Source organism: Arvicola amphibius, chromosome 1, assembly GCF_903992535.2.
Source record: "Arvicola amphibius chromosome 1, mArvAmp1.2, whole genome shotgun sequence".
Classification (NCBI taxonomy): Eukaryota; Metazoa; Chordata; class Mammalia; order Rodentia; family Cricetidae; genus Arvicola; species Arvicola amphibius.
In genome coordinates this window covers 48,264,006-48,289,059 of record NC_052047.1, presented here as the reverse complement: position 1 = coordinate 48,289,059, position 25,054 = coordinate 48,264,006, and the positions used below count along the sequence as shown (strand labels likewise).

Genomic DNA, 25,054 nt, shown 5'->3' with positions numbered 1-25,054 from the left:
GAACAGTGCCTTGAACTCAGCAAGCTGGGAAAGCTTGGCTGGTAAAGATGGATATGCTACTATGGGAAATGAACGAATGAAGCATCAGTAGGAGACTAACAATGGAAGATGCACGAGCTTTACCTAAGAAGTTCTCTTACGGTCATCAACGCATACTTGATCATCTGTGTTTCTCTCACATGGACACAGCGAACACTCTTTTCCATGAAGACACTCCACACTGACACGCTAGAATAGCGTAAGATCTTGGGGCAGTGGCATGTTTAGTGAATAACTGGCTGTGCTCAGCTTCATCTTCTCATCAACCAAGGCTGATGAGAAACCAATTCCCTGTTCCTTCTTAGTGTTAAAGAGGTTACTGAGCCGCCAGCCCACACCCACTCCCAGCTACAGTAACTCTTAGGAAGAGAACCAGCTCCTGTTGATTCAGGATTCTATAGTACCCTGCTGCCAGTCAGCCCAGGATGGATGCCCACAGTACAGTGTCCTTGCAGGAAGATGTTGAGTGTGGAAACAATGTACATCAAGTCTGTGCTTTCCCCAGATACCACACACGAATGCAAATTGGTAGAGAAATGGATACCTTCTTCTAGAGTTTTCTTCTACTCATGAGTATAATCGGCAACACGTTTAAACAATAAACATGCAGGCAGTTTATAAAACAGGTATGAAGTGAGTCATTCCTGGTCATAGCACGGTCATGGCCCATCCCGGAACAATTGGTAAATAAATAAGCACTTCTTCTTCCAGTCAGCTGGGCATAGTAGAAAGTTTAAGCTCCTTTTTACTCCAAATATTCTTCCTTCAAATACCGACTGAGAATGGGAGGACAACGGTTCCTAATTATTCCTCTTCCCACTCAGGCAGCCATAAATGGATTAGAATGCCATTTCATGTGCTGTTTTACCTTGCTTTTCTTAATGAGGTACTTGCACAGTTTTTGATGTGTTGGGAAATAAGCTGATTATGTAATCACACTGAACATACACCGGGGTAACTTTTGGAAACTTAAAAAAGGGGGGGGGTGTTTGGTTTGATTTGGAAAGCAGAGTCAAAAAAACCACTTTATCTAAATATCAGTTGATTATTCAGCTAAAACTGTGGTTACCTGGAAGCTATCGCATTGAAATGGTAATAATATAATTAGAAACGGCATGACCAAAGCAAGCAAGAAAACAAACAAGAATATTTAGCAATTGTTCAAAGCTTGCAATTTAGGTTTCAGAAGTCAGCTCTATATCCTACCCTGCCCATGCTGAGTGGTTAACATTAACATCTTCTGTTCAGTTTCATTTAGTCTACGAACACATAGCACTTACTTCATTTCTCAAACTATTTAATAGCTTCCCGTCCCCTGGGTTCTATAAGACTGCTGGAAAACAAATGTCCTAGATTTTAGTTACAGATTGGCACTGCTCCCTCTATGCTTTGGAACCCGGCTCGTGTTTTAATACGAACGCGAGTATTCAAGTGTTGGGAAAGTTCACAAAAGGCCAACAGCAGACATCTCGTTTAAATGAGAAGACTTGGGGCAGTGACTTCCCTAAGGAAGTGAGTGAATTTTGGAGCTGAGGCTTTCTCTGTGTGCGATGTTTAAAGGGGACTTCCCTCTATAAGCAATGTGTGAGCTCTGCCTGTAGCCTCTGCCTAATATCAATGGCCGTCCTTCCCAACTTTTGGGGCCCTCATTTATCTGCCCCAGCTATTCCTCACCAGACAGCCATATGTATCCTTTCGGCAGTCTCTGTCTGGATACTCAACTGGCCAAGAAAATTTATCAATCCAGAGAGAAAGCCAAGATTTTTTTGGACTGGAAGGATGGGATTGGTATTGTCATTGAGGAGGAAGAGGAAAATGATGATGATGATGATGATGATGATGATGGTGATGATGGTAGTGATGGTGATGGTTATGGTGATGGTGATGGTTATGGTGATGGTGGTGGTTATGGTGAGGATGATGAGGATAATGATGATGATGATGGTGAGGATGGTGAGGAGGAGGAGGATGGTGATGGTGAGGATGGTGGTGAGGATGGTGAGGATGGTGAGGATGATGATGGTGGTAATGATGGTGATGGTGATGGTTACGGTGATGGTGATGGTGATGGTGATGGTTATGGTAATGGTTATGGTGATGGTGATGGTTATGGTGAGGATGATGAGGATAATGATGATGGTGATGGTGAGGATGATGATGATGGTGATGATGGTGGTGAGGATGGTGAGGATGGTGAGGATGATGATGGTGGTGATGGTGAGGATGATGATGATGGTGGTGAGGATGGTGAGGATGGTGAGGATGGTGAGGATGATGGTGATGATGGTGATGGTGGTGGTGAGGATGGTGAGGATGATGATGGTGGTAATGATGGTGATGGTGATGGTTATGGTGATGGTGATGGTTATGGTGAGGATGATGAGGATAATGATGATGATGATGGTGAGGATGGTGGTGAGGATGGTGAGGATGGTGAGGATGATGATGGTGGTAATGATGGTGATGGTGATGGTTATGGGGATGGTGATGGTTATGGTGAGGATGATGAGGATAATGATGATGATGATGGTGATGATGGTGGTGAGGATGGTGAGGATGGTGAGGATGATGATGGTGGTAATGATGGTGATGGTGAGGATGATGATGATGGTGGTGAGGATGGTGAGGATGGTGAGGATGATGATGGTGAGGTTGATGATGATGGTGATGATGATGGTGGTGAGGATGGTGAGGATGGTGAGGATGATGATGGTGGTAATGATGGTGATGGTGAGGATGATGATGATATGATGATGCCAGTCATATTCTTGGCATTTACTGAGGGGAATGGGCTTCTGTTTTTACAGGCAAACATCATAAACCTATTATGTACATCAGCCATCTACAGTCAGTATAATCATCATTATCTCGAGAATGAGGAAACTAAGGGTCAGAAAAGCCAGGTAATATCACTAAGTGATGACCTAGAGTCTTAAACCCAAGCCTGAAACCTCAGTCCATGAGCAGTAAGGGCTCTGGCCTACAGCTTGACTCTGAGAGACGCCTTCGCTTCCATAGAAAGACAGAAACCCTAGAACACAGCAGGACACACATCCTCCTCCATGCACTGTGCTGACAAGTAAGCTTCAATCTCCCCTGGCTGCTCCCTCTCCCCTACCTCTCCAGCCCTCAGCTCAGCTAGGGCTTCTGCTTGGTGGCCCCAGAACCCAGGTTCACTGTGCCCACTGGCAGATGCCTTCACCAGGATCATTATGGCTTAATGAGAAAACTCTTAAGTGGCCATGTGTCTACAGTGTGGTCAGGGTGACACTCAAAGGTGCCGCCATCCCTGCCCAGCAGCCAGAGTCAGCGCCCTCCAGTTTCCTCAGCTCTCTAATCATAGGCGGGATGACTATGGATATAGGACCCATCATCTTCCTCAGACAAAAATTCTCTACTACGCAAATGGAGCCCAAGTCTCGGCTACTAGATGACTCCTCCCATGACAACGTCCGGTTTTGCATTTTCACAACATAGACATTTCTTTTTTTCCAATCTTATTCACTTTTCTAAATGTGTGTGCTTGTTTCATTCCAATATGCAGATCAATTCGGATCAATTCTTTTTCCCACTTTGGTCTCTGGCAAGCCAGTAAGGAATCAGAGATCTTAGCTGAAACTACACATTAACCTAATGTAACAGAAAAAGCAACTTTCATCCTAATGGGAGGACACTTGATGTCTCTATGCCACTTTACCCTCTACCTGATGTCCTTCGCTGAGTCTCCTAAGTCTCAGCTCCCAGTTCTGCAGATCATATAACACAGAGAAGATCTCTGGGTACCTGGCACCTGGCACCAAGTGAGTATAAGAACCATGCTTCTATCCAACTTCCTCCATGATCACAAGGCCCTCACAGCACTGAGGGGTTCTCACTTCACATGGAGTCACATGGGTCCCCATGGTGACATAGGATGGCAGAGACCAATATGCAGTTGGTCATCACAGGAAGTGTTGTCTGACAGCATAGGAACCGCTTGGGTGATCCGGAAATGAGTTTCCTTTGAGAGATATGTAAATATGGAAACATCAAGGGAAACCAATACTGCATGTGTGCATGTGTGTGTGTTTGTGTATCCGCGTTTGCACACATGTGAGTACACGTGTGCACATGTGACCACAGGAGCCATCCACCCTATTTTTTGAGACAAAGTTTCTCGCTAGGACCTGGGGTTCACTGCTTAGGAGAGGCTGGCTGGGCAGCAAGCTCCAGGGATCCTCCTACCTCTGTTTCTCCAGCACTGAGGTAACAAGTATGTCTGCCTTAATGTCTGCCTTTTTACATGGGCTTGGGGGACCAAACCATGGGCCTCATGTTTGCATGGCCAGCATTTTACAGACTGAGTCATATCCCAAGCACAGAGCTCAGAGAACTTACAGGTGAGTCAGGTCACGGAGGCCCCGAAAGGCATTTCTTGAAATGGTTTCTATTTTGTTCCCTTCAATGAACCTAAGGAGAGAAACAACATAATATAACCAAATTCCCTCTCCTTAATATCGCTAACAGATGACCTATTGTGCTTTGGCAGTGAAATCAGAAAGCACTCATGAAGTATCGAAACTCCCAAGTTAGTAGCAAGCTGTGCTAAACTCCATGAGGGAGCCAGGCGTGTGAACAAGAACACATGCATGCCAGCTTCTCTGCTCCTTCCAGATCAGCATAGATGTCTCCAAATTCAGAGCTGGCAACATGGGTGACAGCATCTTGGGTTTGAGGAAGGAAGAAGAATGTACCTGCACAGAGGCCAGAAATTCTCCCATCTCTGTGACACTGGAAAGCTTCCAGGCACTTTCCCCGCTCCTTTTACATTGCCCTGTGCCCGGCTAACCATATACTTTTGCTAATACCATAGTCCCTAGAGGGGAGCCCATTGTTTTACATCTCTTTCGCCAGGAAGAGTTCCATTATGCATGGCTTCTAGCAAGCTTGAGTTTATCCTGTCCTGCACAACCTCATCCCTAGGCAAACGGTGACAAGGCAGGGATGGTCCCGAGCCCTGAACGATGCTAGAAAGCAGAAAGGACAGTACAGGGAGCCGCACTGCCTTTCTTTGAGCTGAGATGGTACAGGGCTTGCACGGGACAATGGCACTCGGGATAAGACAGGAATACACTGTGACTGTTCCCGGGGGCCAGCAGGTCTTTGATGAGATGGGCCAAGGGTGAGGCTTTGCCACGTCTGCGACATAACTGACAAGTTAGTTCTCCCACAGAGACTCTGCGATGCCTGTTTTTAAAAACTCTGATCTCTGTTCAGCACTAGACTTTAGCATACCCGAGAAGCTAACTTTCTCCCTGATGCCCTGGGTGGCACATGAACTCCCCACCAGAGAAATTCCCTGGTACCCCGCAGCTATCCATGGATTTTTGGCAGACCCCGGTGGCTTCAACCCTTCAGCTGTGACACTCTTTCCACATCAAATACATGCCAAAATACCGGATTATGAGCAGGTTCTCCAGAGAAAGAATTCCTGGGGAGACCTCATTCCCTGAGACATCACATCAGCAGAGAGCTCTTTCTACCTAGGATGTGTCTAGAATGCCAACATCTACCTGTTCACCTCAGATAAGACAGCAGGCTTTGCAAATCCTTTGAATGCTAAGCAAGGAAATCCCAGCTGATAGCAGGATTAGCATTATTACAGACTCACCCAACACAAGGCTGGGACAACTTAAGGGGAAAGAGAAAGACTCGTAGTGACAAAGGCTGAAATAAGAACCACAGCTAAGTTCGCTGCTAGAAGGGGAAGCAGTGCGTCTGATGGGGGGGTGGGGAATAACCCCCTCTCCTGTTCTCCTGTTGTTTATACTTTGGTTTGGGTTTCATTTTTAGGTAAAGGAAAAGAAAATCTAATCAGACCCTCATCAGAACTCACAGGAGATAGAACGAACGGGATATGGGACAGCTGGATACAAACCAGGCAGTTTACCCTCAAATAGGGAAACTTTGTTTAAAAATAAGTAGCCCTGAGAACCATCCAGCTCTATTTCTGGCCCATCAGCAAATCCATGCCTAGTTATGGAGGTAAAAATATCCAACACAATTTCCAGCCGTACTTACTACATGACAAATTAAATGTCAGCTGAGAATGAATGAGCCAGCGCCTCCCTCCTGAGCTTTGTCCCCCAGCCTCCTCCTGCCCCCATGCTGGGAAGAAAATCAACTCACAGGCCAGTGCCTCAGTCACAGAGAATGGCGCTTTCTGCACCCCATCCCCTCCACAGGACACAACTCAGAAAGCCCTTGGAGGCACCAAACTCTCAGCAACACTTACAGGTATTCGAGATGAAAGAGGCCAGCAAAGGCATCATCGCGGATCACCGTGAATGAGTTAGAATTCAGCAATCTGAAAACAAGACAGGCTTTAGTAGACTAGAGACAGAAAGGGCAAGTCATGTGGCGAAGCCATTTTTCTTAAGTGCTGATCCGTGGGCAAATGAAGGCTCTTCTCAGCCTAAGGACAACCCGTTAGGTTCCCAGCTGTCCTCACCACTGTGATGGGGACAGTGAGAAAGGGATCTCTTGCTTGCTGAATTTTCTGCTATCTCCAATACAGCCTCTCTGCCCCCATCTTGGAAAATATGAACTGGTGGCCATTATTCAAAAGCAGTTTTCTGCTAGGCACAACTGAATGGCCAATGAATGCTTCATGATGCCAAAGAAACCATGGAATCACAGACGTATGAGGATCTAATCCAACTATATTCTAGAGATATTTGAGCCCAAAGAAGATAAGAGGGTTGACCAAAGTCACACAGTGGGGACAAAAAAGCAAAAACCCATTCTACCATGCTATACATTCTCAACAGAAATAATCATTTTTAAAAGGTTAAGAAACCTCTAGAAGATTATCACTATGTAGTTTTCTATTTGAGTAGCCAGGTAAATACTTGTTATAAATATTTATAGAAACACCAAAGTTTATTTAGTCAAATAATAGTTAGGCTATACTTCTATTCCAAAAGAATTGAGAGTTAAAGTTGTGTTTTGTTTATGTATTTATTTACTGTATAGGTGTACGACATGTCTGTGGGCACAAATATGCCACAACACATATGTAAGGTCAGAGGATAATCTGAGGAGCCGCTTCTTTCCCTCCACCATACAGGACCCAGGGATCAAACTCAGGTCATTGGGCTTGGTGGCAGACACCTTTGCCTATGGAGTCACCTTGTTGGCATATGAACTGAGATTTTAAGTGTTGAGTTTAATGTTATAGTAGGGGTAAAACGTTCCAAGAAGAGAACTATCAATGGCAATTTACCGAGGATGGGTCGTGATTTGCGCCTCTGTCTTTTTCTATAGCGCATTGCCTGCTGTAGTTACAGTCTCATTGAGTCCAAGAAATATGTGAGAATCTGTGTCATGTACTCACAACTGCCTGCTGACTTTCTGTCATGTTTATGTGATGCTAAGGATGGAACCCAGGGATTCCTGTATGGTAGACAAACGCTCTACCACTGAGCTACATAGCCTCCATACACATACCCCAGCCTAGGGAATTACATTCAAAAGTGACTTTGGGACACTGATTGTCATTGTCAAACATGAACTGACTTGGGTTTCAGGGTCCTCATGATGCAGACACTCATCATGGTGACTGGGGCATGGTTCACTGAGAGGAACCGGGGCAAATGTAGCTTTGGGCTTTGTGTTTGGATCCTCACTCCATAGATCAAGGCAATTTGCATGTTCTGAGCTTCAATTTCTTTATCTCTCAGATGGGAAAACCAAAGTACCTTCCCAAAGTGATGCCATGCCAGTGAGGTAAAAGCATGAGCACCTACAATGCCCAGTATGCTGCCTGCCTGCAGGTATGTGAGACAAACTCGAAGTGCTCTTCGAAGAGTAATATGCAAATTTTTAAAGATACATTTCTTTAGAGGTGAGATGTTTGGGGGAACTATTCATTGAGGTGAAACTCTGGTTATGGCCAATGCAGCCACCCCCAACTGCCTGATCTGTGAGTGGGATGTACCACAAAGCCCGGAGAAGTTGGTGGAAAGTCAGGTGAGAAAGCGGAACAGGACAGTGGTTCAACGTGGACACCATGGGACAAGCTAAAGCTAAGAGTCGGCAGGGGAGACTCTAGCTGTTTTATTACAGGAAGACCCACACCAAGGAGGCCAAGACCACCCTTCAAGGGCCACCCATGTCCCATACTCACAGCAGCTGAAGGGAAGGCAGATGGGAAAACATCCGGTCCTTGATTTCCAAAAAGGTTCCATTGACTAGGCTCCTACAGGGCAAGAGAGGGGCAGAGGGATGCCCAGGTTGCTTTCAGGAAATGCCAACCCAAGTTTGCAGTTGGCCTCATCCTCCCCCTGAGCTTCACCCTATTCCTCCCCAGGGTGAAGCTACATGTGTTTGGCCATCGTCTCCCCAGGAAACAAGCTGAGGAGAGGCAAGCTGCCTCCAGTGCACTTGATCAATAGAGAGACTCCTCGGGCTAACGGAATCCTGGGTCTGGCTCCTTGCACAGACACTGTCAGCTCAACATAATCCCCTAGCTTCCTTCATTTCACTCCAGGAGGCCCCTGCTGGAGGTGGGTAATTTCTTCACCTTTGCCCAAGATTCTGTTTGTGCAGACACAAAGTTAATGTTGGCCCACAGAACTCCGGGGTAGGATTAAGCATTCCCTTCGGAAGCACACCTCCTGGGAAGACACTCAGAGCACTTCTGATTAAATGCACTGTGAAAGCCTCGAGGGGGGGGGGGGACTCAGAGACACCTGAACTTGCCCATGAAGGAAGAGGCAACACCATCTGCCAGATAAATGGTCAACTCCAGGAAGAAGCCTGGTTGCTTCAGCCTCAGGGTCTCCTGCCCTTTCTGGCCACAGCAGGGCTTCCATATGCTATTGGAGTTAACATGCAGAACTCTTCTGCTTTGATCATATCCCAAAGGATTAACGAGAGAAATGCTAGATTCCCCCATGTGATCTAATCTATCAATAGTATGAGTCAAACAAGCCTGCTGTTCCCCACAACTTACTCTCCCAACTTCTTACAAATGTAAACAGGATCCAGGACCTTTCCATCCCTGGCCCGTGATGCTGTTTTGCTTTGGAGACAAGGCACAGGAATGATGACACGCAGGAAAAAGCACAAGCAATGTTATCCCCAGGACTCCCTCACCCTCAGGATTCCCTCCTCTACAACTGGGCGTGGGGGCGGGGAGGGTGCCCCCAGCACCTTACCCTGGAACAATGGACTGTCCTAACAGGACATGTCCCAGCAATAACGGTAAAACCTTAAGGTCCCTTCCATAGCGACATTTTGCCAGTGTGACTGTGTGAGACCTAGTTGAAGGCACTTAGCAAGTGGACAGAGGACCCCTTCTGATTAGTTCTGTCATATAACTGCTGGTAATATAACCCTCTGTGGAGAAAGGTGGAAAAAAGAGAGGCCCTCTTGAACTCAAGGCAAGAAGTCGGGTGGCTTCCTACCCTAGAGGTTCAGCTGGACGCCTCATTATCTCAAGGTACTTGGAAGCCCTCTGGGTCCCCCGTCTTTAAAGCCACGTGGAGCACCCCTCCTTGCCCACGCCAGCCTCTTCCCAGTCTGCAGTGTGGAGAGGTCCGGAGGGGGCCAAACTCACAGTACATCTGAGGGTGGCTGCCATGAGGCCTCACCCATTCCTAGTTAGTCCGCTAAATCCGGGCACATTCAGCTACCCTACAGTCACGCACACACCCACCCAGCAGCACAACAGAACCACTCAAAACTTTAAGGCACCCCCAACAATCATCCCGGGGCGCGAAATACAGGCTGTGAACTCTGGTGCAAAGACCCAACCCCACTGTGGGTCCTGGGTCTGCAGTAACATCAGCTCCCCCAGGTAGATCTGATGCAGGTGGCTACGGGCCACAATGAGAAACTGTCACGCGGACCTATCTGGATTCCCGCACTCTGTGGTTCTGAGTCCCCCTAGCCTCCCCGCGGCACAGACTCCACCCACGTCCCGTAGTGCGCCCCCAACCCAAACGCAAAGAAAGGAATTAGGGAGCAGGGTCAGGTGGCGCTGCCCCAGCACCAGCCGCAACTCCGTGGTGGCGGCCGGCACAGGGCAGGGCGGGGCGGGGGTGGAGGGGTCCCACTCACAGGGAGCTGATGTCGCCAGGCACGATCCTGGGCACCCAGGAGGAACCCACGCAGATGATGGACTCCTTGGTACAGCTGCAAGTGGCGGGGCAGCGCGCCAACCGCCTCACCTGCGCGCTCGGCGGGATGAGGCACGCGGCGCTCAGCAGCAGCAGCCCCAGCGCCCCGCCGCCTCTCCGCAGCGCCATGCCGGGACCCCCGGTTCCCGCCCGGGCCCGGACCCCTGCTGCCGCCACCGCCCCGCGCAGCGCGCTCGGACCCGGCGCCGCTGCAGACGCGGGTGCCGCTTCCCAGTCGGCCGCCGGCGCTGCTGGCGAGGACGCGGGCGCCGCGGGTGTGGGAGGCCGAGCCGCAGCCGAGCAGCATGCTGGCCGCCACCCCCACTCGGCGCCCCCCCACCCGCGCCCGGGCTGCTGGGCGGCAGCCGCACCCGCCTCACCCGCGCTGGCCTGACATCAGCACCCGCGTCCGCCGCGGGCCCGAACCAATGAATAATGCACGCGGGGGCCCGCCCCGCGGGGGAGGGGGAGGGAAAAGTTGGATGACCTTGGGGGAGGGGCCGACCGAAGCTCAGACCCCCTGGGATCCCGGCTGAGCCTAGCCGGAGCAGGGACCCGCAATCCTTCTGCGGGCTGCAAAGAATTTCAGGGACACTGGACTCCTTTCTGCGGAGTCAAAATGTGAGCTTCCATTCCCGCAAAATAAATAAATAATTTTTTAAAAAGTAGAAGCAGTAACGACAGGAGGTTCCATACCCCACAGAAAAGTAGGGGTGGGGAGAACTAGCTTGAGCTGGGAGAGGGGTCTCTGCCCTTAGAGTTCGGAAGAGGCCAGACCTTTGAGCATCCTTCATTGATCTTGAAGAGGACCTAAGTGAATGTGACAAAGGGGTTTGGCTGGGCCGCCTCGGCCGGCCAACCATGTGACTGTGGGGTTTGAGTCGCCACTGCACCTGAGCTCACTGAAGCCAGTCGCTTTCCATTGCCCATGGAAAGTAAAATCGCAAAACAGCTACAGCATCTCCTGCCACATTGGGCCTTGCAAAGAAAGATCCTGCAAAAACTTTCCCCTGGCTCTGCACAGTAGCCTACACCCCATCCCCCTGATAGGAACAGATTTACAGATTGTAAAGACAGACCCGAGTCTGACTCACCAAGCCCTGCACCTTTCATCTCTAACCCTTAGCCGTTCCTATCTGCTGTCCCACCCTCCAGAATTTTCCCATGAGAAAACTGAAACCCAGAAAGCCTCGGTAACTGTCGAGTCTGGTGTAACAGCACCAAGAAGAAAGACTGGAGCCTGAGATGGGACTTTGTAATGGACCTCAGGGAACCCCTTTTCTACTCTGGAGTTTGTCTCCAGGAATTCGAGTGTTATCATATAAGGCGGTGTGTGCTGCTGGGGAAATGGAGGAAAACGCCAAAGCAGAACAAGCGCTGTGGCTCCCCAGCCCCCACTGCTGCAAAGGTTCAGAGCTGGGACCCGTCTGTTCTGATGTTAGCATGCCCCTCAAACACGCACACGCGATGCCAAAGGAGGTACCCATCAATACTGTCGCTTAGTCCTGAATCATTTCAGCACCATTCACAAGGGAAATATCTAGCTGTCCACTATGGGAAAAAGAGAGGAATAGTCCCTATGAGCAGGGAGCTTCAGTCAAGCTGGGCAGACAGCCCAAAGAGAGGACTTTCCCAGGGTTACATGGATATATAGACTGGCCAAGGAATGGAAAGTGGGCTGTTAGTAGGGGACTTAGTGGAAGAAGTTAGACACTGTCTTAGCTACTTTTCTTGTTGCTATGGTAAAATACCCCGGCCAGAAACAGCTTAAGGGAGAAAGCATTTATTTGGGCTCACATCCAAAGATAGTCCGTCATGTCAAGGAAGTCCTGGTGGTAGGGGCCTCAGGCATCAAGTTGCATCTGACTCTAGAAAGTGAAGAGCAATGGATGCTCACTCTTGACTAGCTTCCTCCTTCTTACACAGCCCAGGACCAAAACCTAGGAAATGGCACCACCTTGTATCTTGGCGGATCTGCCTACTTCAGTTCAGTTCACCTAATCAAGATAATCCTGCATAGGCACACCAAGAGGCTATCTGATCCAAACAGTCTTTCAAAGGTGTGCCTGAAGGAGTGTCTCCCAAGTGATTCCAAATCTATCAAATTAACAGTCAACAGTAGCCGGCCAAGATATCACTGAAGTTACCACGCATCCAACAGCTAGCAGTGACGTGAGCTACGCATCACCAATTATACACACACATACACACACGTATACATACACATATATACACACATATATATACACACACACACATACATACACACACATACATACACATACACACACACATACACACACACATATATACACATACACACACATACACGCGCACACACACACCTTGGGAAATGGATCTTTCCATTTTCTGAGTAAGAACTCAGAGGCATTTTCCACTTATGCAAGCAAACCAAGGACCCAGGCAGAAAGGTGATACGCCAGAACTGGCTGTGGGGCTCTGAGGAGGGGAGCAGGTGCCAGGGCTGCACAAAAAGGGATCCAACCTCCAATAGCACTGTTCCCTGTTCCTGAAAGGGCACATGAGGCACATGTCTAGGGCTGGCCCCTCTCTGACAGACAGCCTTCTCGGTCACACCACTCTGTCACCTCTAGCACGAGGCTAATCATCCTTATGGCTGTCACAAATACCTCCAAGTATCTTGGAGTAATAGTAATAGAATTCCTATTCTGTTACTGTGAAGAGACCCCATGACTAAGGCAACTTATAGAAGAAAGAGTTTATTGGGTGTTTACAGTTTCCCATGGTGAGTCCAAGACCATCACAGCAGGGTGTGTGGCAGCAGCCCAGTAGCCAAGCATGGTGCTGGAGCAGGAACTGAGAGCTTGCATCCTGATATGCAACTAGGGGGCAGAGAGAGGGTGCTAACTGGGAAATGGTGTGGGTCTTAAATCTCAAAGCCCACCCTCAGGGACGCTTCTCCTCCAACATGGCCATACCTCCTATTCCTTCCCAAGCAGTTCCACTCACTGGGGATCCAAACATTCACATATGCCTGGGGGGGGGGGGGCATTCTTGTTCAATTCAACCATCCCATGCTAGAACCAGCGGCAGCCTGTCCAAGTAGTGCCAGGGGAAGACTAGAGGAGTAGGGCTGGCAGAGCTATTATTTGTTTAGGCTCTGGTAGAGACACTAAGTGAGTACTTGTAAATTATAAGGCACAGTTTATAAATTAAGACATAAAAATGGAAATGCAGATTACTTTGGTTTGGTTCCAAGATCTTCAGCAGTTTGGGGAAAAAAAGAGAAAAGAACGTAATAGACAATCAGAGAGACACAATCTGTTTCCAGGAACTAGTAAGCATTTGTGAGAATGTAAATGCCCTCATTCAGATGGACACTTGTCCCAGGGAGGCTGTGACTGTGAAACCCAGCCCCACACTGTATGAAATGGTGTGACTCCTGTGCCTGCCTCTGAGCTCCAACAGTCTCTACCTTACGTTACCTCACATACTTCAAGCCCAGACCTGTGTCCATTCATGCCCTTCCATTCAGCCACCAGTCAGCATTGATGGGGAGCTTGCTAGAAGCTGGTGGCGGTCAGCAATAAAGCCATGCCAAGAGAGACACACTTCTACCTCTGTTGGAGACAGACATTAAATAAAAGAATGTACAAAGGAATACGTAATTACAAACAAAGGAAGAGATGTGGGGAGATCATACTCATAGGTGAAGGAGACAAAAGAAAGCAGGAACCAAGGAAGGGGCAGTGCAAGCAGAAAGCAAAGCAAGTGCAAAAGTTCAGGACCGAGAAGAGCTGAAAGCTTGGAAAAACCACACTCAGCATGCCCAGAGCACAGAGAATGGGGGGGGGGGGAGTGGAGCGAGCCCTGGAAGGTAGGAGTAGACAAATTATGCACGACTTTACAGACCAAAGCAAGGAGGTTGATGTCATTCTAAACACCAGGCAGAACCACAGAAGGACTTGAATCAGAGAACTGACCTGATGTCATCATATACTTACAAAGAGTTGATTCTGACCGACAAGCTAGCCCTGGAAAGCGATGATGGCCACTGGGAAGATGGAGACGGATATAGTTTCAAGAGACATCCTAAAGGATGGGTCAGCAGAACTCACTGTTGGGTTAGACCTAGGTGGGAAGTCAAATGAACTGTCTGGGTCACCTCCCAAGATCTGGCTGGAGTCTGTGGGTAGGGGATGGTGGGGGCCACTTCTGAAGATGAAAAAGAAGAAGGCTTAGTGAGAGAGTGCTGACAACAGTTGAGTGTCAAGAACATTGAGGTTTAAATGTCCAAGAGGCACCCAAGAAATGCCCAGGCTGAGTGGGTCTTAGATACCCAGTCATAATGGTTGGGAGGAGATGTGGGCTGTGGTCTTCACATCCTCAGAAAGCTTCAGTTCTTTCTAAGGTTCTCAGTGTTCTTTTGGTTAATTGCATAGACAAGACACATTTCAGATGTACGTTAGAGAGAAGACATCTCTCAGATGTAATTCAGCCAGGAACAATGCATATTACAGCGAACTGTGGAGCTAAGAATACTGCAGTTGGGGGAATATTTTTAGCTAACAAGTAATCTTCAGATCCTAAACCAACTATAATAAGTCTTGTGAGAATCTCAGAGTTCTCCTCATATTATTACCTTCCCTCCCCAACTTGTCAATCAAATTCAGCCCATGGGCCCGCCTGATCTTCCCCACAGAACCACAAGCCTTGGGAAGCCAACCCAGCACAAAATGCTCCTGGCTCCCAAACCTTCTGAAAAAGAAGTTGGAGAAAGAAGTTGTCCATTCGGCCCCCAGAAGCACTCCATACACACACAGAGAGTTTGCCAATCCCAGTTTGACCACATCACCCCAGTCTGTCACTTGTGTGTTTGGCTGTTGATCAAACCAACTCAGAAGCTATTTCTAGCTTCTCTTCACGGCTCTTGTCCAGAACTCAGGGGACCTCCCAGACTGGAACTTGCTCGGAGCTGCCCCCTGATTTCAATCAAGCACTAAAGGACTGCCTGTGGATGTCAAATGACCCCAGGACATGACAATAGCTTTTGGTGAACTGTGCCACCTCCTCCTCACTACCCAAATGGAATTCTACGTGAAGGGACTCTAACAAGCCCAAAAATGGCAAACACAGCTCTGGCAGGCCTTGTCCTTCTCCACAATTCCCTTTGCCTTCTAAAAACAGTTAGATGGCATTCCTAAAGCCAATCATCAAGGTCCAGTCCCATCAAGGCCACATCCTCCTCCTGAGAATGACTACCAAGGTCCAGCTATCAAAGTACTGAAGTCCAGTGATCAAAAGGCCCTTTGGTTCACCTAATTAACAAGTCTAATTAAATTGAGCACCTCATCCTAATACGGGCTTTCCCCTTTTACCTTTATAAACCACCATTTTTCTATGGACCATGTCTGTCTCCTCTCTATCCAGAGCCAGCCTTTTGTGTCCCAGGCCCCTCCCCCAGGAGACAAATACCCCTTCATCCTCTCCCTTGGCCTTTTTCTCCCCCCTGTCTTGTTTCCTTCCCCTTCTCCCTCCTTCTCTATCTCTTGTCTTTGTCCCTTATCCCTGCCCTCTGTCCCTCTGGAGCAAATAACTCTCCTTTGTGCTGAGAACTTGGTCTTGGGGGTCCTGAGCTCATGGGGATCACTTCTCTCTGAATCTTTGTTAGCCTGCTCCAGCAGCCCCATGTTCTCATGATGAGACTTTGCTACATAAAGAATCACACCTCTTTGACAACATGGCCCACTTGATGATCATCTTCATCTTCAATTGCAGACATCATCTCAATGTTGTTCCAGAACAGTCCATTCTCCCAGCCCTACAGACCAATGTACACTCCGCACCTAGGAGGCAGGTCTCTGGACACAGCCATACAGGACTGTTTGGATAAGGGTGGTTTCTGCGAAAGTCTAAGAGGAATTGTTTTGATATGCCAACTGAAGTGAGTAAACACATCCACTCTGAGCAAGACCATTCCCTAGGCAGGAGATCCCACTCCTCAGAGGTGGAGGCAGGCACAGCTCTGTGAGGTCAAGGACATCCAGAGCTGCAAGAGAAAGCACACAACAACAATAATAATAATAAACAAAACTTTAAAGAAAGAGTGGAGAAGGTCAGATGATGTTCAGGGCTCAAGCTCCCGCCCTTTGGCCCCCCACCAAGATGGGCTGTGCCTGGAACTCTGAGCTGGAACAGACCCTTTCTCCTTTAAGTAGCTTTGTCAGGGTGTTTCATCACAGCAACAGGAAAAGAAGCCAAAACCCTTGACGGAGCACATCCGTGAAGCCTTAGGGAGCATTTTCTTTCCTATAGGCGAGGGAGTTCTGCTCCTGGGAGTCTGAGAATTCACACTTCCAAAGCAAAACCCCATCTGCAAGAGGGCTGCTGTGGCATTTTAGGGATTGCGAATCGAGCAACCTATTCAGCTGCTCAGTTATATGAGACAATTGACGTCCCCCTATGTTTAAGCAGTATGAATTTGGGTGTTATTCTACAGCAATCAGATGGCTCCAACTCTTCCCGTCAGTCATTGCCAACAGCAGAGGACAATGTGCAGGGACAGTGACAGGAAACCCAGAGGTGACTGAAAACAGAAGCCGGGGTTCCCAGCTTTCTTTTCTGTGTGGTTATCCCATTTTGCCGTTTGTTTGTTTGATACATGCATGTATACATATGTATGCAGGTTTATGTGTGCTTGTATGCGTGTGAGAGTGAGGTGGGGCCTGAGGTCAACCTTGGGCATCTTCATAAATAAGATGGACAGATGGCTTAGTGGTTAAGAGCACCGGCTGCTCTTACAGTGTGCCCATGTTCAGATCCCAACACCCACAAGGCAGCTCACAACTATATTTTGAGACAGTATCATCTCTCACTTAACTATTGCTCACCAATTTAGCTGGACTAGCTGGCCAGGAATCCTGCGGGGATCCTCCTGCCTCCACGTGCCCAGCACTGGGATAATAAGCACATTGTGCCCAGGTTTGTACAGTGCTTCTCGTGTAACAAGTTCAACTCGTCGTTCTTGTGCAGAAATCGCTGCTTTCCTGACTGAGCCGTCTGTCCAGCTCTCTGGCCCCAGTTCTGAGACAGCCTTTGGGATACCCCTCTTTAGCAAGGAAATTTTGACCAGATGGTAGTTCTACTTTTACTAAACCTACACATTTATGTTTATTGTAGAACTATTCATAATTGCTAAATTATAGGACCAACCTACCTGTCCATCAACAGACAAATAGGTCAAGAAAATGTGGTCCATTTGTGGTCCATATTGGAGTTTTATTCAGGATAAAAAAGAACAAAATTGGGGCTACAAAGTTGGTCCAGTGGTCAAGAGCACTGACTGCTCTTGCGGAGGACCCATGTTCCATTCCCAGCACCCACAAGACGTTCACAACCAGCATGAACCCAGTTTCAGAAGAAGATTTGTTGTCTTCTTCTGGCCTTGACAGGTACTACATGGATATGGTATGCGCACCCACATGCAAGCAAAACACTCATACACATAAAACAAAACCTTTTTAAGTACAATGAAATGATATCATTTGAGGAAAATCAAAGGAGGTCATCATACTAAATATAATAAACCTGATTCAAGAAGACAAATACCGCATGCTTTTTCTTATATGTGGAATATTTGTATACATACATATATAAAGTGTATATATTGCTTCTACATCATAATCTATATATTTGAGAAAATGAGGATTGGAAGGATGGAGGGTGAAATAGAACAGTGCGTAGTGAATATTTAGCAGAGTGTACGATGCACATGTACTGGAATAGCAGAAAGATGCCATCACCTCTACAATCAATATATGCTAATATTTTTTTAAATTTAACTTAGAAAGAAGAAATGTGTACCCTCAGCGGTGCCTTCTCCCATCTCTTGAACAGCATTGCTGGAGCTTTATCTGTCCTGTTGGTTTCCTCTGGGAGGCTTTGTCAGTTTATTCCTCTCTGCCCTGGTTTCCCATGCTTTGACTCTTCATTAACTCCCTATTCTGTCGGGGATTGCTGTGTTCTTTACACTTATCTGTTTTCTTTGACTTGTTCTGGAATTCTGCACTTTTAAAAACCACTCCACCAGTTAGAATCACTTTATCACACAAGTCACTTTACGTGTGACTGACTTTATACTTACCAGCCAGATGTCCATGATTATGTTTCTAGTTACGCTAACTCCAGTTTGGCTAAAGGGGTTAGAAGCACACCTGTGAGGGCATATCCCGTGGGTCTATGATCACCTAAAACAAGCACAGTATTCCGCGTGAAAAGTGTTTGGTCTCAGAGTCACGTGACAGCATTATACGATATCTGCTCTTCTTAGTGAACGTTCTCAGAAGAAATTTTACTTTATTAGAATAAATTATGAAGCAGAGATTTAACTTAGATTTATAATAATGGGCCTTCAAATAGTCTCTAAACTGTTGTCTTATCCTAAATCAAAATTAATCCCGTGCTTTACATTCTGGTCTTTTATCTCCTCAAGACTCATATTTTTGGAGTGGCCTTTGGTCCCTACTTATTTTTAACCTATGCTAAATCAAATCTGAAACTTAATGATGTTTCTGTTCCACCACATCTGAGTTATTCTGTGATCACATGCGCTTGATCAGCTGGCCCGGCCCACCAACAAAACGTGTTCTGAGGGGATCATCTGAAAGGCTCCCGCATGAACCCAAAGACTGTCTGCTTATCGGCCTCCAACATGTCATCATTCAAATCTTAGATGTCCCCTAAAGGCTCTTGTTATGATAACTTAGTCTCCAGTTCGTGGACTCTCCAGAAAGTTATAGAGCCTTTAGGAGGTGGCAAAAACATCACCAGGGAACGCACCTTGAAAGGTTGCAAACTGTCCCACTGCCAGCCTACTCCTCTGCTTTCCTGGCCTGCCAAGATGTGAAGAAGCCAGCCACATATCCTATACCCTGCCGTAGATGCAGCTCCTCCCATCTCCACCACGGATGCAGCTGGCCCAGCCCCCACCATTGACTGGTCTGCTCCAAGGTCAGACCTTTCCCGCTCAGTGGCCTGAGATCCCTCTGAAGCCAGGGGCCAGAATAAAAGTTTCCTCCTTGGAGATGCTCCTAGCAGGTATTTTGTCACAGTGGCAAGAAAAGTAGAGAACACAGAAAATGGTACCAGGAGTGGGGTCACTGATGTGGTGAACATGAGTAGGGGGTTGGTAGCCTTTATAAATGGCGTGCAGGGCTGTGAAAGTGTTTGGGGATGGAGCCTAGAGAAGCCCCAGGATGCTATGGGCAGAACTCAAGAGGAAAATGTAAATGTTGAAAATGGTATGTGTTCAAAAGACTAGAATCGCTTGGCAGGAAGAAACGGAGCTCTTCAGTCAAGAGCCGTGGTGAGGATGGCAGAAAGAACACTCCTGAAATCGGAAAAAATGGACCCAGTTTCCCAGTGATCCCTGTATGCCTAACTGTGTGCGATTTCTCTTGACTTCACTTGTGTGTTATAGGAAGAATTCCTCAAAAGACATAAGCAAAACTTATTTCTGGTACCCGCCCCCACGTCTTCCTTTTCTGAGCACTTCAGAATGTAGTACTATAATTGTAGGTATCAAGGAACATGGAATATGGCTTCAGAGTTCATAATTTGAACCCTAGTTCCGTTGTTTCTCTCCAAGACCTTGACTTTCTGTTCTGCAGCTGAGAGGGGACAGTGCATGGCACCTTGTTACTAGGGGGATAAGTAAACTCCTTACGTGTAGTACAGGGTAACTAAGCAGCTAGTGAGTTGATCTCTACGTGTTTATTAAGACCCATAAATAATCACAGATACAGATACTAAGATGAGAGCTTCGTGTCAACTAGATATTAGTTAGAGTCATCTCAGAGGAGGGAACAAATTGCTTCCATAAAATCAGGCTGAAGGTAAGTGCATAGGGCATCCTTTTCTTTATTCGGGGTTGATGTAGGAGAACCTAGTCCATTGTGGATGGCATTCTGGCGATCCTAGGTCCTATAAGAAAGCAGGCTAAGCAAGCCTTGAGGAGTAAGTCAATAAATAGTATTCCTCCACGGCCTCTGCATCAGCTCCTGCCTCCAGGTTTCTGCACTGCTTGAGGAACTTCCAAACTTCCTTCAATAATGAACAGTGATGTGTAAGGTTAAGGCAAATCAACCCTTTCCTCCCCAAGTTGCTTTTGGCCATGGCGTTCATCACGGCAACTGTAACCCTAAGACAGTGGTAAATAGGTATAGGTTGATATAAATCTAGGCACAGATCATTTTCCTCCAGTAGCTCCAAATATCCCCAAGGAAGGAAGATGCCTTTGTGTCAGAAAAGCCCTCTGGATCTGAGAGGTACCTTCGTTCTTCCTCACCTCTTTATTTCTCCAGCTTCAAGACATGGAACTTGTGTGTCCAGCTGAAGACTAAAGAGCTTCCTCAGCTCCTTTCTGAGTGGCTCCTACGGGCATGACCCTTCGCTGGACTCCGAATTCCGCCATAGACAAGGTGACGTCTTCTGCCCTAGGTGTCAATCAATCTAGTGGACACCTTGAACTCTTCAGTTAACAGCCACCCCACTCTCAGGCAATGGGACTCAAGAAGTTCAGTCAGGGAGCAAGATGGTAGGGGTGATGATCACCGCTCACCCCACCATTGCCCTCACACCAGGGCAAATCCAGACCTGCCACTGCACAGAGGTCCATTCCACCCCTTAAAAGGGCCTGAGTGTCTTTGTTCCCCGTCTTTCAATGACCTTGGAGCTAAGACTTTGTGAGGTTACTAAAGACATATAATGTGGCAGGACAGCCAATGACCCCTCATTTATGGAAGGGCAATGGTTGTTTCCACTGAGCCCGTATGTGGCATATAAGAGCAGTCACTTTGAAGAGCAGGTGGTTCTAAATCCCACATTTGTCCTCAGCAGGTCATCTTAGCTCATGTCACGTTGAAGCTTGCTTCTGTTACACAGGAAGTTTTGAGAGTGTCTGTTCAAAGCACACAGCTTTGTTGAACTATTTCCCTTCTCAATTCACTGTGAAGAAGAGAAATGGCCCTGAAGGGCACGGTGACAGTATCTGACAGTCACACAGAGTGTTCACAGTGTACAGCACCATTTACCCCCCCCCCCTTATCTCAACAGCAGCTTATGATAACCCTGAGAGAGAGAAAGTAACCTAGACGCGGCAAGCAGCCTGTCCAGGAACAGACAACTAACGTCCCTGTGTCAAACACTGTTCTGGATGGCGCTCCCCTCCATCAAGAGTGCTGTCGAGGGATGTCTATGTGAGGGAGAAATGTTCTAATGCGCTCCACACTTCAGAGAAGGCTGAAACCTGCCCATTCCTTCCTCCTCAACCAACTATTTTGAGGGCATCTTTAATGTTAAAATTTGTGGAGAGCAAGTTGAAATATGATCATTCTTTAGGCCCCTCAGAGAGACACATGGGAACTACCAGATGACCGTGCCCAAATGTCCCAGGAGGTCCCAGCTGACTGTTGAGGAAATGACAGAGCAAATGTTCTTGATAAATTCTCTCCGTGTAACAAAGATGAGATCTGGATCAAAGAAACAAACACACACACACACACCACACACACACACACACACACACAAACCCCAAACAAACAAACAAAAAACCAGGAAGCAAGAGGGGTTTGCTGAAGGTTTGAAGGTTGAAAAGAGCAGAAAGGAGGAGACGTGGTCACCCTTGGAGATCATTCTTGATAGCTCTAGACCAGAAAAGGGCCAGCTGGAATGTTCCCTCAGCTGCCCTCCACAGCCCCCATGGTTCTGGTGCAGGTCTCAGCAGCTCCCAGGGGGTGCCATCCCAGACAGCACTATTTATTTTTATTTTTTATCCTCTGAAAGAAATAATAGGATTCATCAATAATGTCTTGGTTTTAGGCTTATTTGGGAAATCCAAAAATGTGTCATGAAAATAGCATACTCTGATCGATTTTACTATAATATTTTGGACAGTGTAATTACAGCTGGATTCCCCAGAAAGATTCTTAGTGTCCTTTCTGGGCTATGGACAGGCCACTGGGAAAAGCAGCTGACAGCCTTTAGATGGCCAAAAATTGATAACAAAGCTGAATCCGTGGGGCACTCTTGGTTAGTCTTTCTTTTTTAAAAAATATATTAAAAATATATTAAAAATATATTTGTGTGTGTATTAATGTTTTATATTGTATATATTTGTGGGGACACTTGTGCCACTGTGTGTGTGTGTGTGTGTGTGTGTGTGTGTGTGTGTGTGTGTAACTCAGAGGTCAACTTCTTGCAGGAATCAGTTCTTCTACCGTGTGGGTTCCAGGGATCAAATTCAGGCCATTCAGCTTGGCAGCAAGCGTCCTTAGCCACTGAGCCATCTCGCCAGCCCACAGAATGATACCCTGTGTCTTCACCTGCTACATTGTGCAGTGGCACAGGAGTTCCATCTGCCCTTTGGCTCGCTGTAGGCTCTCTTGGACCTCTGGCATGCAGCAGAAGATGTCTGACGTTACTCAGAAGGCACAGCCTGATCTGTGATAAGGAAAGGTCTACCAGGGAGGAGAAGATACAGAAGGAGAGGCAGAAGTAATCTGGAACAGGGGAGTCATCTCTGGCAGGGCAGGCGTGATGACAAAGTCTCTGGCAGTCAGAGAGCCGGACATAGAGCTGTCACTGGGATGGTTCCTACACAGGTCAGGTGGAAGCGGATGGGCCTGTACCACCACCTTGCTCAGTCAGTCTGGGGTTCCAGGATGAAGAAGGACCTCAACTAGCATGCTGAGGAGGATCCCATGAAGCAAGCAGCTGGACGCTGTCGGCTAAGCCCACGGCTAGTCCCTCTGTGAGGTGCCATCTGAAACACCATTCTCTGTTTCTGCTGAAAAGGGCAAGAGACATCTGGGTCGGGCTGGGGGACATACAGAGAGGACCTCAGTGGACACAGTTGCATCTCTAGGCCTTTCTAAGTGACAGAGACATTAGCTATGACTCTTCACGGGACCAGCTCACTCTTACAGACTGTCTGTAGACATTTCTGTTACCTGTTCCATAGGAATTGATAACACAGATCAATAAAGATGGAGAAGAAGGCCTGGGGTGTCGCTCAGTGTAGAGTGCTTTCCAGGCAGAAGGGCAATGGAGACCCACATTCGCGCACTTGCAGAAAATGTAGGTACCGGGCCCTGGCCGGAGACTCACACTTACTCTACTGTCTTCACCATGTCACAGAGATAAACTGAGGACAGACCTGGTAAAAAGCCACCAGTGAAGAAGCTACAGAGGACAGCATGGCCAGCGAAGGAGGCTACACCGGGTCAAGGAGGCCACGCCCAGTCAAGGAGGCAACGCCCAGTCAGGAAGACCACGCCCCCGTGAGCCTTAGCAGAGGAGGAGTCTAAGCCAGTTGCTGTACTTTTGGTAAATCTGCTAAAAGCCTCAGAGTCTTGGGTCCCCGTGATTGATAACCAGCCCCAGGGAGCCCACAGCTGTTAGCCATGCCTGCGGACTCGGGAGGAGGAGGACGAGGAGGGACAGCAGAACTGGCAGACCTGCCTGCAGGAGGAGTGTGACAGGGGGCAGCTCCCAGGGCCACTGGGAGCTGAGTCCAAGAAGGTTGGGACCGTGGAGCCACAAGCTGGCTGGCGCAAGGGCAAGGTGCTTGTTGGGAAGAGTCAGCGCAAGACCAGACCTGCTTCACCTGGCCACAGTCCCTGCCCTACCCTTCCTTTCCAGACAAGTGCTGAACACAGGTGTGCTCAGTTCTGGGCACAAACATTTATGTACCCGAGTCAAGTGGGCCACACTGGAGTACATGTTTGGCCTGGCTTCCTGTTTCTCCAGGACAGCACATTCTGTCCTGCCTGCTGACACGCTTCCCAGAGCCAGGTGACAGGAACCCTGTGGCCCCGGAGATAATTAGTTTGTGATCCAGCAGTTTTAGGAAATGAGTCACCCCTCCCCTGACACGTGAAGGACTCTCAGAGACAGGAGGAGTGAGTGAGCGTGTGTGTGTGTGTGTGTGTGTGTGTGTGTATGTGTGTGTGTGTGTGTGTTGGGCTTCCATTCTGTCACGCAGTGACTGTCCCCAGCATGTTGCTATAGTCTCCAAATACAGAGGACATTGAGGATTCATCAGTGGGTGGATGGAGATGCGGGTATGATCCCACCACCCTGACAAAGCTCGTGCCCACACAGTTGTCAGGGACTGTGGTTCCACATGACTCCAGTTCCACACTCACGGCCTGCCTCTCGCCTTCACTGAGACAGGGCCCACCCCTTACCTTACTCATGTCATCTCTCAGAAAATTCTCCTGAGTTTGAAGGGGCCTACTCTGTCCCTGCTGCCTCCTGAAATGTTCCTGCCCTCATTTCCATCCATGCACACAGTTTTATGTTACGAAGTGGTTCCTGTGCTTGGCGTATTTGTTTGCACATCGTTTGCATGATGTTTGTTTTCTCATAAGAACACGACCTTCCTGGAAACGGAGTCCTCTCTGTCTTGTTCTCTGCTCAGTCCTGAAGGTCCAGGCTAGCCCATACGGGAGAGTGAGAGGATGTGTGAATGGCACTGAGGCTGCTCCTGCAGGGGTCCAAGGCAGAGCCCAGTACAGCCCGAGGTGTAGCGCTGCCTCAAATATCTATGGGATGAATAAACGAAAGAACAAGGTCAGGACTCACGCTCAGCACAGCAATCCCCAATGTGATCAAGGAAGGTTTCATGAACAGCATTGGAGCGGCAGGCCTTTAAAGAAATGCCAAAGAGGACGAACCATACAGCAAGAAGCCAGGGAGAACCATGGCTCTTTAGACCCCTGGGGTCATTGAGAAATCTGGTCTAAGAAAGGAAGGAGGAAGGAAGGGATGGGAAGAAAAAGTGACGGGGGGGGGGGGGGAAGAAAGGAGAA

At 48.0% G+C, this 25,054-nt stretch overlaps 1 protein-coding gene across 2 annotated transcripts in view; it reads right to left on the bottom strand.

Annotated features, from left to right (window-relative positions):
* The window catches only part of Lgi2 (leucine rich repeat LGI family member 2), a 29,321-nt gene extending 18,990 nt beyond the window's left edge, over nt 1-10,331 (bottom strand). For both annotated transcript variants that reach the window (XM_038311617.1, XM_038311605.1), the window contains exons 1-4: nt 10,144-10,331; nt 8,207-8,278; nt 6,314-6,385; nt 4,417-4,488 (exon numbers count right to left, since the gene is read on the bottom strand). In XM_038311617.1, coding sequence (XP_038167545.1) covers nt 4,417-4,488; nt 6,314-6,385; nt 8,207-8,278; nt 10,144-10,331 — 404 coding nt within the window. The remainder of the gene's footprint in view (nt 1-4,416; nt 4,489-6,313; nt 6,386-8,206; nt 8,279-10,143) is intronic.
* Between the last annotated feature and the right edge of the window lie 14,723 nt (nt 10,332-25,054).